Here is a 16,169-nt window from a genome sequence, read left to right as displayed (position 1 = left end):
TTCCATAGGATCATGGTCATGACACGGATGAGTGTTATGACTTAAAACAGCAGATCGAGAATCTTATCAGGCAAGGAAAGTTGAGGCATTTCGTCGGAAGAGATCATAAAGATGAAAAATTGAAAGCAAAGATGGAAGAACCATCACGACCACCATTAGGAGAAATAAGGGTTATCATTGGTGGACGTCGACGGGGCAGTCGCCAAGGCAAAGAAGTCGTACCTCAAAGCAGTGCAGAACGTCCAACTCTCTGGACGACCTCCAAGACGAAGGAAACAGACGAACAGCCATTACATTTACGGACGAAGAAGCTGAAATGATCCATCATCCACACGACGATGCAATTGTTATTACCCTGCTTATAGCAGATTACAAAACCAGGAGGGTGTTAGTGGATAATGGGAGCTCCGCAGATATATTGTATTATCCGCTTCCAGCAGATGAGGATTGGACAAGATCAGCTTCGTCCTGCTTACTCGCCACTGATAGGATTTTGGGGAATGAAAGTACAGCCCGTGGGTACCATTACCTTGCCTGTAGTGGTAGGGTCATACCCACAGCAGATAACCAAGGAAGTAAATTTCCTTGTGGTGGATTGTTCGTCCTCATATAATGCCATCATTGGAAGACCAACTTTGAACAGTTGGAAGGCAGTAACTTCCACATATCATCTATCAGTTAAATTCCCGACGGAATGCGGAGTTGGACGAGTACAAGGAGATCAATTGGCAGCCAGGGAGTGTTACCTAGCCATGTTGGTTATGGACGAGCAAATGCATACTATGAGTATAGAAGAAAGGAAGATTGTTGCAGAACCGACTGAAGTATTGGAAGATGTTTTATTACAAGAAAATGATCCAGAGAAATTCACTAGAATTGGAACAAGTTTGAAGGAGAAGGCGAAAAAAGACCTCGTCCAGTTTCTAAAAAATAATGCCGATGTTTTTGCATGGAGCCATGACGACATGCCTGGTATTGACCCAGGTGTAATCACTCATCGACTGAACGTGTCCCTCTCTTCTAAGCCTATTCGTCAAAAGAAGAGGGTGTTCGCCCCTGAACGAGAGAAGGCTATCAGGGAAGAGGTTCAAAAACTGACTACAGCGCAGTTCATCCGGGAAGTCTATTATCCGGATTGGTTAGCAAATGTGGTGATGGTGAAAAAAGCAAATGGCAAGTGGAGGATGTGTGTTGACTTCACTGACTTGAATAAGGCTTGTCCTAAGGATAGTTATCCCTTGCCTCGTATTGATCAACTGGTAGATTCTACCGCTGGCCATCAACTGTTGAGCTTCATGGACGCCTTCTCAGGATATAATCAGATAAAGATGGACGAGGCAGATCAGGAAAAAACATCCTTCATTACCAGCCAGGGTCTATTTTGCTACAATGTGATGCCCTTCGGTCTGAAGAACGCAGGGGCAACTTATCAAAGACTGGTGAATCGCATGTTTCGTCCACAGATAGGACGGAACGTAGAGGTGTACGTGGATGATATGCTTGTGAAGAGCTTAGACGAAGGAGGCCACTTGGACGATCTTCAAGAAACCTTCGAAACACTTAGGCGGTACAAGATGAAGCTGAACCCAAGTAAATGTGCCTTCGGAGTATCTTCAGGGAAGTTTTTGGGATTCATGGTTTCAGAGAGAGGAATTGAAGCAAATCCAGACAAGATCCAAGCCATACTGAACATGGAGCCACCGAAGAACATCAAGGAAGTCCAATCTCTAACAGGACGAGTTGCAGCCCTAAACAGGTTTGTCTCAAGAGCCACTGATAAGTGTCTGCCCTTTTTTAAGATTCTTAGGAAGGCGTTTGAGTGGACGGACGAATGTCAAAAGGCCTTCCAGGACTTAAAGCATTATCTTGCCACGGCCCCGTTGCTAAGTCCGTCCGTACCAGAAGAAGAACTATATTTATACTTAGCAGTGTCCCCACACGCCGTGAGTTCAGCGTTGGTCAGGGAGGAAGAAAAGGTGCAAAAGCCTGTGTATTACACTAGCCGGGCACTGAGAGGGGCAGAAGGAAGGTACCCATTGATAGAGAAGCTAGCCTTCGCACTAATAACAGCTTCTAGGAAGTTAAGACACTACTTCCAAGGTCATGTCATCGTTGTCATGACGGATCATCCACTCAAGAAGGCAATGAGTAAGCTTGAAGCCGCAGGACGACTAATTCAATGGGCAGTTGAGCTCGGTGAGTTTGATATTCGGTACCAACCGAGGAATGCGATAAAAGCTCAAGCCCTAGCAGATTTCATCGCAGAATTTACTCCGAGTTGTGAGGACTTGGATGACAAAGAAGGCAATAAAAGATGGGTCGTCCATGTAGATGGATCATCTACACTGTATGCGGGAGGTGTAGGAGTGGTTTTACAATCACCAGAAGGAGATAAATTGAATCACAAGGTTCGCTTGCAGTATCAAACAACTAACAATGAAGCAGAGTATGAAGCCCTTCTTAAAGGGTTGGAGTTAGCTAAATCTGTGGAGGCAGACTCTGTACTCGTCCTGGGAGATTCTCAGTTGGTTATAAGCCAAGTAAACGGAACATGTGACGCCAAGGAAGATAGAATGAAGAGATATCTGAAGAAGGTGTTACGCCTTATGAAGAAATTCAGAGAAGCTAATTTCGTGCAAATCCCGAGGGAAGAGAACATGGAAGCTGACACTCTAGCGAAGGAAGCCTCCGCCAATGAAGCTATGGGCAAGTTGGATGAAATACAGTACCTGCCGAGCATAGACCTTCCAGAAATGTTACAAATAGAGGGTGAAGAAAATTGGATGACCCCGATAGTCTCATACCTGAAGGACGGAAGGCTTCCAGAAGGGAAGGACGAGGCCAGGAAGCTAAGAGTTAAATCAGCCAGATACATCCTTATAGACGAGATTTTATACAAACGAGGCTTTTCACAACCATACCTTAGGTGCCTAGCTCCAGATGAAGCAAACTATGTATTGAGGGAAGTTCATGAAGGAGCATGTGGCAATCACTCAGGAGCCAGATCACTCGTCCACAAGGCCATCCGTGCAGGGTACTACTGGCCAACCATCCAAGCTGATGCTAAGGCATACGTAAAGGTATGCGATCAATGTCAACGTTTCAGCAATATTCCTAGACAGCCTTCAGAATACCTCACCCCAATGATGGCCCCTTGGCCTTTTGCACAGTGGGGTTTGGATATTTTGGGCCCCTTCCCGACTGGAACCAGACAGATGAAGTTTTTAGTAGTGGGGATAGACTACTTCACTAAATGGGTGGAAGCTGAACCCTTAGTAAAAATTACACAGCAGAATGTCAAAAATTTCGTCTGGAAGGACATTGTATGCAGATTTGGAGTACCAAGAGTGCTAGTATCCGACAATGGACGACAGTTTGACAACACCCCCTTCAGAGAATTTTGTGAACAGCTTGGAATCAAGAATCACTATTCCTCACCCTCCCACCCGCAGGCCAACGGACAAGCAGAAGTAGCAAACCGATCCTTGTTGAAAATCATCAAGACTCGGCTTGAAGGGGCCAAGGGGGTATGGCCGGATGAATTACCAGGTGTTTTGTGGGCTTACAGGACGACGGCAAGAACTCCCACCGGAGAGACTCCTTTTAAATTGGCTTATGGGAGCGAAGCGGTCATACCCGCAGAAGTGCATATGGCCAGCCATAGGGTGATGAAGTATCAGGATGAGGAAAACAACGAACAGCTTTGCCTTAACCTCGATCTCATAGACGAGGTTAGAATGGACGCGGAGCAAAGAACAACAAGGTACAAGAATCTCATGGCGAAGCGGCATGATGCTATGGTGAAACCCAGGCGCTTCAGTGTTGGGGATCTTGTCCTTAAAAGGGTTTCTTTGGCCACCAAAAACCCGGCCCATGGGAAGCTGGGACCAAACTGGGAAGGACCTTACAGAGTTATCAACTCCAAGAGACAAGGATCCTACTATTTAGAAGCCCTGGATGGACGAAGGCTAGAGCACCCGTGGAATGTTGAACACCTAAGGAGGTACTATCAATGAAGGGTGATCATGGACGAGTCTTAGCATGGACGAGACCTTTTGAAGCTTAAAGTAATGCTTAATATTATTTTCCAGTGTTTGCTTATTACAGTTGTGTTTTTAAGTGTATAAGTATTTTATGCTGCTCATGGACGAAGTTATGTTGTATTATGTGTTTTAAATTCCCTAAAAGCACAAGCTCTTAAGCATGTGCCATGGTTGTGGACGAATGATTACATAGTATGGATTGCTGAATATACATATGGTGTGTTTTAAATATGCATGAGTGTATGGAAATCCTTTGTTTTCTATGATTCAAAATGATCCACGGAAGGCGAAAGGCCAAAGACGAGAAAAATCATTGGACGCAAGGATTTATCGTCTAAAAGCTTTCCTTTAGAGAAGGATAAAGCAAGAAAAATAAACAAGGTACGTCCGTCCAAGAGCAAGACGAGGCAAACCTTAAGAATAATCGTCTACACTATGGACAAACCATGCGCATGTGAAAACACCATGGGCCCATAGACGAGTCTTGCCGACTTAATCCCGTCCAGGGAGGAGTTGAAAGTTTCTTAGGACGAATGAATGATCGTCCTAAATCCGAGTAACAATTAAGTCTAACAAAAAGACATCACCCATGGACGAACATGTTTAAGGCGAGATAGAAATTGAGATATCATCGTCCAAACCATGGACGAATATTAAGTGTGAAGAAACAGTCCATGGACGAGCCCAAAGGGCTAAATAATCCATCGCATGGACGAGAATTTGCTGAGAATACTATCGTCAAAAACAAATAAGTAATCGCCTCTAGTTTTGATTGAACTAGCCAAAAGACGATACTCATAGACGAATTAGAGATGTATTTTAAGGGTTCATTTTTACTCCAGCTTTGTGATGAAGGAACTTCGTCCATAAGCCCAAGCCAAAGTAACAGTATGGACGATACTAATAAGGTATGTTCATAAATCCTTAAAACATATTCAAAACGATAGAAACAATAAACCATTCATTCATTTATTCATGAAATCTAAGGGTAGACCACCACAGTCCAAAAACCCTTGAAAGTAATGAGTAATTGTTCATAAAACCTCGTCCGTAAACTTGGACGATGAAATTGTACTTGAATAGATTTTAAAAAAAAAAAAAAAAAAGAAAAGCCCAAAACATTAGGGCACCTTAGAAAAACATAAAACTTTGAATATTCTACTGATCGTCCTGGTTCACTTCGTTGGTGGCGTCGTCCTCCACATTCACATCCTCAGAACCCGTCATGAGCAAGGAGCTTTCTGTAGCTTGAGGAATCTTGAAGGTGTCAAAGTTCAAGTCAGGGAAGGCGTCCTTAGCATCAGCACGGAAGTCCTCATATCCAGCAGCATAGTGGCTGTCTAGACGATTCTTATACTCGCTAGACTTCTTGAAAGCTGATATGGCTTCCTCACGTGCTTTTTCTAAGGACGAAGAGAACTCTGAAGCTTGACCTTCCAGGTATGCAATACGAGAATCTTTTTCTATTGCATCCACCTTAAGTTCTTCGACCTCGTCCTTCAGTCTCGTCTCAACCCCCAGTAGACGGTTGATTTCCTCAGTTAGCCTAATCACCTCTCCCTTCTTCAACAAAACTTCATTGGTAGCCTCTTTAACCTTCTCTCTTGCCGTCCTGGTCTCCTCAGCGAGCTCCTTGGCTTGGCACGTCGCTGTGTAAAACTTTGACATAGCCTGTCCATGGACGAAGAAGAGTTAGAAAAAAAAAAGAGAAGAAAAGAAGTACATAAGGACGAATTGAAAATTTGTACCTTGAAAAGGTCATGGATGCCAGAACGTTCAAAGTCCTTCACAGACATGTTGTAACATTCGTTGACTTCATTGTCTGTGACGAGCCCTTTGAACGTCCTCCATGCATAACTTTCGTCCAGCACCAAGTTGGAGGGACGATTTGGTTCCTCTGGCAGATGAGGCTTACGCGAAGTCTTGGATGGAGGGGGAGGAGGATCACTTGAAACAGGATGAACTATCTGGACGGGCTCCACACTGACAGGAGGCTCGTCCAGATTCACCGTCGGAGGAGTGAATTTGGGGACCTTGGGAAGAGAAGTCTGAGTTGTTTTTGGTTTTTTAGAACCTCGACGACTGGGGAGGTTCTCTAGGTCCACAGCACTCGAAATTTTGGACTTTCTCTTCCCAGCCTGGACGGCACTCTTCTGGACGACAGGAGGCGCGTGGGCACCCTCGTCCCCACTGGTTACAGTTTTATCCTTGTTCTCTCTCATTGTCATTATTCCTATGACGAGGAAAATCAGTTAAAAAAAGAAGAGAAAAAAAAAGAATAGAAATAAGTACTGGAACAGACGATACTTACTTCGTCGAGTGGTCTCCTCGTGACTTAAATTTTCAGGGGTAGGTTCTGGGCCAAGCCCCCACGTAGCTAAACTACTGAAAGTGACTAAGTCGTGAAAAGTCCTTCTAGGGAAGGCACGTACTTGGTCAATGCGGTCTAAATAAAACTTGTCCAAACGTGGACGAGTAACAGCTGCACCAATAAAAGAAAAGGTGGTTAGACGATTGATAGTTGGGAAAAAGTGTAAGAAAGAGAAGCAACATGGAAAGAAAACATACCCTCAGGACGAAGACGACCTATGGGGCTGGTAAAAGGAGGGAAGGGGCATTACTAACTTCTGTTGGGTCCCCAGCCCAGTTTCCAGAAATGACAAAAAATTCTTGCTTCCAGAGCCTATCAGACGAGCTACGACCTCTTATTAAGCTATACTGAGAGCCTCTGGACGAGAACTGGTAAAAACCAGCTGATTGTTTTATTTCAGAGGGCTTATAACAGTAGAGGAACTCGTCCACTGTTATAGGACGATCCCCTTCCAATGCCTCACGCCATAACACTTGCATGGCAACTATCGTCCTCCAACCGTTGGGATTAAGCTGGTTAGGACCAATACCTAGCCTATGAAGGAGACCTCTACAAAATGAATTTAGGGGAAACCTAAGACCAGCTAACAGATAAGACGAATATACCCCCAGACCAGAAGAAGGTGAACAACACCACTCTCCTTCCCTGGGTAGACGAGGTCCAAATTCGATAGGAATTTGGTATCTATCTACTAATGTTCTTAACTTAGGAGCGTCTAAGAGGGACACTACCTCAGGTGCACAGCTATATATAATAGTTTCTTCTTCCTCCTCCTCGTCCTGAGAAGGGCTGGGTGGTGCTCTGGACGAGCTAGCCCCAGTTCCAGAGGTCATCCTGCGTTGCATTTCCTGAAATTCTTCTAGGGAAACGCCAGGGACCCCGGACGAATACTGCTCGTCCGAGGAACTACTGCTAAAGCTAGTGCTACCCTCACCACTCTCGTAACTTCCAGACGAGACGTCCTGATATTCGTCTACCTCTCTCTCCATGCTACTAGACGAAGACATAACTAAAATAAAGATCAAAACGAAAACCTAAAGGAAGAGGAAGTACCTGAGAACTAAGACGAGTGCTAGACGAGAGTCACGGACGAGATAGCAGAAGGAAGTTTTTGAGATAGGTGAGGGGGCAAGAAAGAGAATGTACCTATTTATAGGGCCCAGGAGTAGGGTCAGCGAAGCGACACTGTCCACTGAGAGAACGACACGTGGTAATCTCGTGGAGAAACGTAATCGATTTAGTTCCTCCACGAGTTAAACCATGACACGTGGCAGTCCAGAAGGAAGAAAATCCCAATAATATCCCTGGACGACCCCTGGACAAGGGGGCAACTGATGGGTAGTGAAAAAGCCATCTCCTATTCGTCCAGTTGGGTCGTCCATGACATGCAGTTTGCCAAACAACTAGGCCATCTCCTATTCGTCCAGACCTCTCTTCCCTGAGAGGTAGACCAATTGGGTAGATCCCGTAATCAAGCCAAAAGGGTCGTCCACGGATGAGTCTCATGGACGACCAGATAACAGCATGACAAAGGGTCGTCCATAAGCATTGCACATGGACGACCACACGATACTTAGCAGGTTTTGAAATGGTTCATCAACCGGTGCTTATCCCGTCAATTTCTCCCAAGTATGTAACTTCTAGCAGCGGTTATGACCGTTAAAGAAGTTACATCCGGATTCCACAAATCTGGGGGAAGTTATTGAACCAAATAACTGCCCTAAAGTACCCTATATAAGGACCGGTCTGAATTATGTAAAGGTACGATATTCTGAGATCCTTACATTACAGTTAGATTTCTAGGAGGGAAGGCACTAACTTAACCATCGGAGGATATTGGACCGGTCCACCCCGGTCATTCCTTTGATTCTTTTCTTCTTTTTCAGGCCTTTGCAAACGTTGTAGCCCATCGAAGCCGAAGTGTTCAACCAAACTGATTTTATCCACTATCAGTTATGTTGTTATTTGTACCCATTGTTGCTTTTGTAAGCTTTGAGAGTTGTTTCTATCACTTTTGCATGTTTGTAGGCTTGTATGGTTTGTACCATGTATTTGCAAAAACTTTGCATATGCAGCCTTTGTGCTTTGTGTTTTGGTACTTGTTAATGCTTTGCATTACCCTAAGTACAACACTCTTGTGACCTTGTAGGATTGTTCCTAGATGCATATATGTTTGTATGCATTGGTTGAGTGTTGGACTTGCAAATGATTCTCTTCAATTGAGTTTATAATTTTTGCATGTCCGGATGTTCATTCCTTGTGTGAATGAACATAGTAATCACTTTTGCTTAAGTGACTACTGGTGTTGATCTTGCCATGAATTATTGCTTTTATGCCTATGTTCATTTTTGCTTGATCGTGCTTATTTTGCTCCATATGCATATTAAGTTTTCTGCGTACAATGATATTGCTATGTTGTTGTGTTTCAGGAGTTACTTATTCATATGTTCAAGAGCTTTTCAAAATCTAGAGTTAGGTGTGAGTGAGTTTTCCAATTGTTCCCAACTCATGTTTAAGTCTAGAGTCTGTTGTAGGGTTTTGTCACGGATTAGCCAAAGGGGGAAATTGTAAGGTTGAATTTAATCAACCATTTAATTGGCTTTATTCCGTGACCAATTTTCTTGTAATTTAGCACTTAATAACCCTGTATTTAGGTGGGAAAATTGTAAGGGTAGTGTGTGAGAAGATGTGAAGAAAAGCTCAAGAGTGTGCAAGAAAAACAGAGTCTCGCGACTAGGACTCGCGGGTGGTTTGCGACTGGCAAGCCGCAAAAGGCAAGCACGTGAGAGGCACACTGGAAAGCTGAAGGGTCGCGCCAGCTGTCATGCTACAGGACAAAAGTTCCAGTCTGGCTAGGCCGTTACGTCGCGACTTGATTTCGCGACTTGGCCAAGTCGCGAGATCAAGTCGCCAACTTGCTCTGTTTGGCAAAAACTGACGTATACGCCCTTATACCCATCATATTGAGAGAGCTTTCAGAGAGAATTTTGTGAGAGAAAACCCTAGAGAAAAACAAGATTGCCTCATCCCCAATCTTCATCTAAAGAGACTCTACAAATTCCTCTACTCTCTTACTCTCCATTGTCATACCCTTGAGAGGTTATTTACCAAACCCTTATCTCACCACATCCACGTCTGTGAGAAGGTCCATTTGGTGTTTAGGGAAGCAGTTTGGGAAGAAACCAATGGAGATTGGTTGATGCTATGGGCTATAATGGAATCCGGTAAGCTAGAAAAGAAAAAGGTTTGGCGCAACCTCGTTGGAGCAAGAAGCTTGGAGGGCTTAGGTACCTGGGTAGATTAGGCTTGGAGGGTCTATTGCTGTTCATGTATCCCAACTACATTTTCTAGTGGATTATTTGACCGCTTGGAGGGCGGCGGAGAGGTTTTACGCCGAGGGCTTCAGTTTCCTCTTCGATAACACATCGTGTGTTATCTGTGTGTTTGCATCTTCCTTCCCTTTATCTTTGCCTTATATTTACTACTGTGGATGTGTTTATATTTGGCTTAGATTTGTTATCAATTCTGTTATAGCTTGTTATCATATTCCGCACATTAGTTGTTTAATATAAAGCTTGAATTGATAATTTTGTATTTGGGGTCTAAATGTTCAAAGGTATTATATACCCATTTTGAACTTTCAAGAATAATTGCTAAAAAACCAAGATCAATATCGCTCAACTAATTAGCACATGTTGGTATTCATAACAAAAACATTTAGGATTCAAATTTCTTATCCCTCAACTGTCAAATTATCATTAAAAAAATAAAATATTTTTAGACTACTTTTAAATTTGTCATTTCTTAAAAAAACTAATGTTAATTTATCAACTAATTAGCACATCTTGGTCTTCATATGAAAAACATTTAGGATTCAGAACTCTTATCACTAGACTATCGAATATCATTATTAAAAAAAAAAAATTAGACTAATGTTAAAATTTTCATTTCTTAAAAAGACTAATGTTAATTTATCGAAAAAGTTCTTTTACAGGTACAATAAAATATCGCAATATTTTCACAAGAAACTAATATGTCAATTCGTTGGAGATCAAAATATAATAAAAGAAAAGAAAAGAGAAATATATTGAGACTCACCACAACTCAAAATAAAAGTATTATAAAAATACAGTAAAATTTTTTGGTGTGCTCTTAAACTTTTTCTTTATAAAAATAATTAAACATCAGGGTCGTACATAGCACAATAGCACATGCAATGCAATTATTTACATGTAATGACAAATGTCAAACACAATATTCCCACCACTAAATAAATTAGGCAATCGTTTTCACGTTTTCCCATAAATTCTCTATAGGATTTGAGTGGTGAATGGCTGGTTACAAAAATGGTAACTTTAAAGAAAAATTTTGCTAGATATCTTGATTTTAGAAAAATTTTAGGAAAGCAACACACTGATGAAACTATTTTGTAAGTTAGACTATTTTTTGGAAAAGTTTGGCAAACTCGATTTTGAGCAACTCGAGTTTGCCAAACTCGAGTTCCATTTAATATTGCTGCACGAGCAAGACTTAGGTATAGTACTTACATGCTATTCCTTAGGTTCCCCTTTTGAGATTCTGTTATGTGGATTTTTTATTATAGGAAGGAAGTGTATTTTTTAGTTAAGTAGCTACATGGCTGAATCTTAAGAAGGGAACCTAAGGAACAATACCTAAGGTATTGTTCTTTATGCGATTTGAGTGGTGAATGTCTGGTTACAAAAATGGTAACTTTAAGGAAAAAATTTGCCAGATATCATGATTTTAGAAAAATTTTAGGGATGCAACGCACTGATGAAACTATTTTGTAAGTTAGACTGTTTTTGGCAAACTCGAGTTCCATTTAATATTGCTGCACGAGCAAAACTTAGGTACAGTACTTAGGTGCTGTTCCTTAAGTTCTCATTTTAAGATTCAGTTACGTGAATTTTTTCTCATGGGAAGGAAGTGTATTTTTTTAGTTAAGTAGCTATATGGTTGAATCTAGGCCTGTTCAAGGATATAACGACACCGACAAAACCAGTTTGACCGCACTGCTCTACCCTGCTTAAGGCTCCGCTTAAGGTTTCCGGCACAGTGGTCAGCGGTAGATTTTTAGTGCCGATGTCAGACCGGTGCGACTGTCGATGCTGAGATGTGCACACCGCCGAGAACTAAACTGCACCGAGTATGTTTAATATATATATATATGTATAATTTTGTTTGTATGTTCTTTTAACTGAGATGTGCTCTCAGTTTCTCACGCTGGCCTGTGCACTATTTAAAGATATATGGCGTGTTGAGCACGCCATGCTTAGTCTCTTAGTTTTTATTTTTTATTTTTATTTTTTTGTTGATGAGGAGGTTGAGGACTTAGTTTCTTTCTCACCCGTGTGTGAAGTCAAAAGAAATAATGTTAGTGTGCCTATCAATAAATAAAAAATGTTAGCGTGTGTCAATCCTAAAGTCTGAATAGTCTCACTCTGGTCTTGTCTAAGTTGTCTTGCATTTAAACAACAAAAAAAAAATATATATATATATATATATACGCCGCCGTATTTGGTTAGTGTTTTAAGTCATTGTATAAGATTTTTTTTTTCTTGTTTACTCCCAGCCACACCATACCCAATTGTCTAACTTGTCTCTCTCTTGTTTTTAGACTTTTGCTCTTAGTCTCTTAGACTCCACTCACTCCATCACTCAGCTTAGTCAAACTCAGACAGGTGGTTTGTAATAGGTTTTAATATTTGGGTTTGTAATGGGTTTTGAATTTTTGATATTTATATTTGATCTAAGTTTTGATTTATGGTTTGAATCCTTGAGTTTTCTGGGTTTGATTTGGTTTTAGAATTTAAATATCTCTTCCTCTCTGTGTGTTTGATAGACAGGTGGACACTGACAACCGCGTCGACTGGAACGGCCACTGAGGTTGCTAGAGAACTGTTCCTCAGGCGCGACAGTGGCTTGGATTTTTAGGAAATCGAAAATTCTGGTGCAGTGCAAAAATGACCACAAAAACCAACCGCACTGCATTGTGTATAGCCCTAGCTGAATCTTAAAGGGGGAACCTAAGGAACAGTACCTAGGTACTGTTCTCAATGGGATTTAAGTGGTGAATGTCTTGTTACAAAAATGGTAACTTTAAGGAAAAATTTTGCCAAATATCATGATTTTAGAAAAATTTTAGGAAAGCAACACATTGATGAAACTATTTTGTAAGTTAGATTGTTTTTGGAACTCGAGTTTGCCAAACTCGAGTTCCATTCAATATTGCTGCATGAGCAAGACTTATATACAGTACTTATGTGTTATTCCTTATATTCTCTTTTTAAGATTCTGTCATGTGGATTTTTTCTAATGGGAAGGAAGTGTATTTTTTAGTTAAGTAGTCACATGACTAAATCTTAAGAGAGGAATTTAAGGAATAGCACCTAAGGTACTTTACCTAAGTTTTGTTCTTACTGCACACTCTGATTGGAGCTCGAATTTATCAAACTTGAGTTCCAGCCCAAACTCGAGTTTACCAAACTCAAATTCCAAAAACATTCTAACTTACAAAATAATTCGAAAAGCATACTATGCACCAAAATTTTCTCTAAAAAGTTACTATTCCACAAATTTTGCCGTAACTAACTTTAATATTGTTTCACTGCATTCGGCTGCCAGATTCATCTCAAATGCCTTTTGTGGCGTGGCATGTTAAGTACCAACCCCATTTTGAAACCCAATGTCATTTTTTTGGTAAACAAACCCAATGTCATTTTCTCTCATCTCTTCTAGGGAAACTTTATGGTTGTCGTTTTATGCAAATAGACAAACAACATTTGATTAGAGGTAAACCTACGAGATCGATTGTAGTAGAAGTGTAAAACAAAGGAACAATATATACATATCTGAAAAAGAGATCCATATTGTCACTGTCACGTACAAAATTGAAAGATATAGTGAAAAAGAATTCTTCAAAGTTTCAAAGGGTCAATTATCATCATCATCATCCTCCCCCCACCACCCCCCCCACACCCGGCCCCCCCTGTGCCTGCCTAACCATTTTCTAGCGCTAGGGTTTTGTTTTGGTGGGAAAGTGCTAAAAAATATCGTATCAGAACAATTTTGCCGATTCTATTTCAAATGCATGTACTATCTAGATATAAATATAACAAATAGCATATCTTTTGAAAGATGATAATTAGGGCCATCGTCAAATTTATTGGCTTGAATAAGAGTATCAGAATCATCCTTTATTCATAGACAAATAAAGCTTTCCTCATAAATAAAATTCCAAAGGGTGGTGCCGACTGCCGAATGCCGATGCTATATATCGGGAAGATTTGTCTATTTACCGCGGGGATCTTGGATGGTCCATTACAAAATGCCCTTCAGCATCTACGGACAAGGGTTTTCAATCTCGCTAGGTGATGTTGGCATTTGTCACATCATCAAGTTAAACATGAAATAGGTCGAGCCTTTTTAAATTAATAATTTTAAAATACTCTTTTAATCTATTTGTTTTTGTTAAGTAAGTGAAAAAGTGGATGAACTTGATAGGTTTATAGGTGTAAGTCCAAGTCACCTTAATAAGTGTCTTTTAATCTCTAATATAATTTAGACACTAATACGCACATATATATCATTATTTTTTAAATATCTATTTGGGGATAGCTTAAACTTATTAATTTTTATTTAACTTAGTAAATAAGTTGCATGAAAATAAGACATATATACCTTCGGAAAAAAAGAGAGAAATTATATAAAATTTTAACCAAATATACTGAAAAATAAACTATATTAAGCACATGCTTAAAAAAAATATAGTTATTAACGAGGGACTTAAACTTAGAATACATTTTATAAACTATTACAAAACAGTGTTTTAAGTTTAAAATGAGAGTTTGTAAAAAGTTGTTATTATGAAACAGAGTTTTAAGTTTTAAAACACGCCTTTTTAGGCTCCCAAAACACTTAAATAAATGGATACTTAGTCCACAGTTTATATATAAAAAATAAATGTAAGAGAAGAAGTTGTGTTACTTGATTTAATATTGAAGTGCATATCTTTCCTCAAAAGAAAAACCATCTGTAAATGTAACATAGTCATGATAGAATGTTGTTGTGCTGGCAATGAAATATATGGAAAGGGAATGATAGACTAGTCCTTTACCTAATTTTTATATAGTTGGTCAGGAAAATGATTGTGTTGTGATCGTGATCTCTCTTTTTTGAGGATTGAGGGAGTGCCAGGCTGCTAGCTCTACCCCATGTGTAATTATGTACAGATTGAAGTTTATCTTTAAAGGATTTTACTAATGTGTGCCTTAGGGCACATATTAATATCTATTTTTAGAATTTTTTTTTAAGAATTGAAAAAGAAATAACAATTTTTTCAATTTTCGAAAAAATGTTTCCAAAAATAGAAAGGTAAATGTGTGCCCTAAAGGGCACACATTAACCGGACCCATCTTTAAAAATATGATACATACAGCTGACTTGCTGGTAGGGGAGTAGCTAGCTAGGGGGCATTTTCATTTTTAACAAAAAAAAAATACTGTATCAAATTAAATAATTGCACGTTCGCAGAAGCACTTTCGTTTTTAAATTTTTTGATGCTTGAAGTTGGATTTATAGATTGGTGAAGTTGCAGNGGATTTTTTCTAATGGGAAGGAAGTGTATTTTTTAGTTAAGTAGTCACATGACTAAATCTTAAGAGAGGAATTTAAGGAACAGCATCTAAGGTACTTTACCTAAGTTTTGTTCTTACTGCACACTCTGATTGGAGCTCGAATTTATCAAACTTGAGTTCCAGCCCAAACTCGAGTTTACCAAACTCAAATTCCAAAAACATTCTAACTTACAAAATAATTCGAAACGCATACTATGCACCAAAATTTTCTCTAAAAAGTTACTATTCCACAAATTTTGCCGTAACTAACTTTAATATTGTTTCACTGCATTCGGCTGCCAGATTCATCTCAAATGCCTTTTGTGGCGTGGCATGTTAAGTACCAACCCCATTTTGAAACCCAATGTCATTTTTTTGGTAAACAAACCCAATGTCATTTTCTCTCATCTCTTCTGGGGAAACTTTATGGTTGTCGTTTTATGCAAATAGACAAACAACATTTGATTCGAGGTAAACCTACGAGATCGATTGTAGTAGAAGTGTAAAACAAAGGAACAATATATACATATCTGAAAAAGAGATCCATATTGTCACTGTCACATACAAAATTGAAAGATATAGTGAAAAGGAATTCTTCAAAGTTTCAAAGGGTCAATTATCATCATCATCATCCTCCCCCCACCACCCCCCTGCCTGCCTAACCATTTTCTAGCGCTAGGGTTTTGTTTTGGTGGGAAAGTGCTAAAAAATATCGTATCAGAACAATTTTGCCGATTCTATTTCAAATGCATGTACTATCTAGATATAAATATAACAAATAGCATATCTTTTGAAAGATGATAATTAGGGCCATCGTCAAATTTATTGGCTTGAATAAGAGTATCAGAATCATCCTTTATTCATAGACAAATAAAGCTTTCCTCATAAATAAAATTCCAAAGGGTGGTGCTGACTGCCGAATGCCGATGCTATATATCGGGAAGATTTGTCTATTTACCACGGGGATCTTGGATGGTCCATTAGAAAATGCCCTTTAGCATCTACGGACAAGGGTTTTCAATCTCGCTAGGTGATGTTGGCATTTGTCACATCATCAAGTTAAACATGAAATAGGTCGAGCCTTTTTAAATTAATAATTTTAAAATACTCTTTTAATCT

General features: G+C 39.9%; 2 protein-coding genes across 3 annotated transcripts; one reads left to right on the top strand and one right to left on the bottom strand.

Annotated features, from left to right (window-relative positions):
- The first annotated feature begins 398 nt into the window (after nt 1–398).
- LOC136070472 (uncharacterized) lies at nt 399–4,016 on the top strand. Its single transcript, XM_065780467.1, has one exon. The coding sequence runs from the start codon at nt 399–401 to the stop codon at nt 4,014–4,016; it is 3,618 nt and encodes a 1,205-aa protein (XP_065636539.1).
- Nucleotides 4,017–4,991: 975 nt separating this feature from the next.
- Nucleotides 4,992–6,639, bottom strand: LOC112014022 (uncharacterized). Of its 2 annotated transcripts, XM_024046402.2 has the most exons (3): nt 6,355–6,639; nt 5,792–6,276; nt 4,992–5,714 (listed from the first exon to the last, which is right to left on the bottom strand). In XM_024046402.2, the coding sequence occupies exons 2-3, from the start codon at nt 6,269–6,271 to the stop codon at nt 5,202–5,204; spliced, it is 993 nt and encodes a 330-aa protein (XP_023902170.1). In that variant the 5' UTR covers nt 6,272–6,276; nt 6,355–6,639; the 3' UTR covers nt 4,992–5,201. The 2 variants fall into 2 exon arrangements, with proteins under 2 accessions (XP_023902170.1, XP_023902178.1); XM_024046410.2 differs by lacking the exon at nt 6,355–6,639 and having other exon boundaries at nt 5,792–6,340.
- Nucleotides 6,640–16,169: the final 9,530 nt, after the last annotated feature.

This window comes from Quercus suber, unplaced genomic scaffold (genome assembly GCF_002906115.3).
Source record: "Quercus suber isolate HL8 unplaced genomic scaffold, Cork oak 2.0 scaffold_13, whole genome shotgun sequence".
In the NCBI taxonomy this organism is placed as follows: Eukaryota; Viridiplantae; Streptophyta; class Magnoliopsida; order Fagales; family Fagaceae; genus Quercus; species Quercus suber.
The sequence above is the reverse complement of the archived record's forward strand: the minus strand, read 5'-3'. Positions and strand labels throughout refer to the sequence as shown.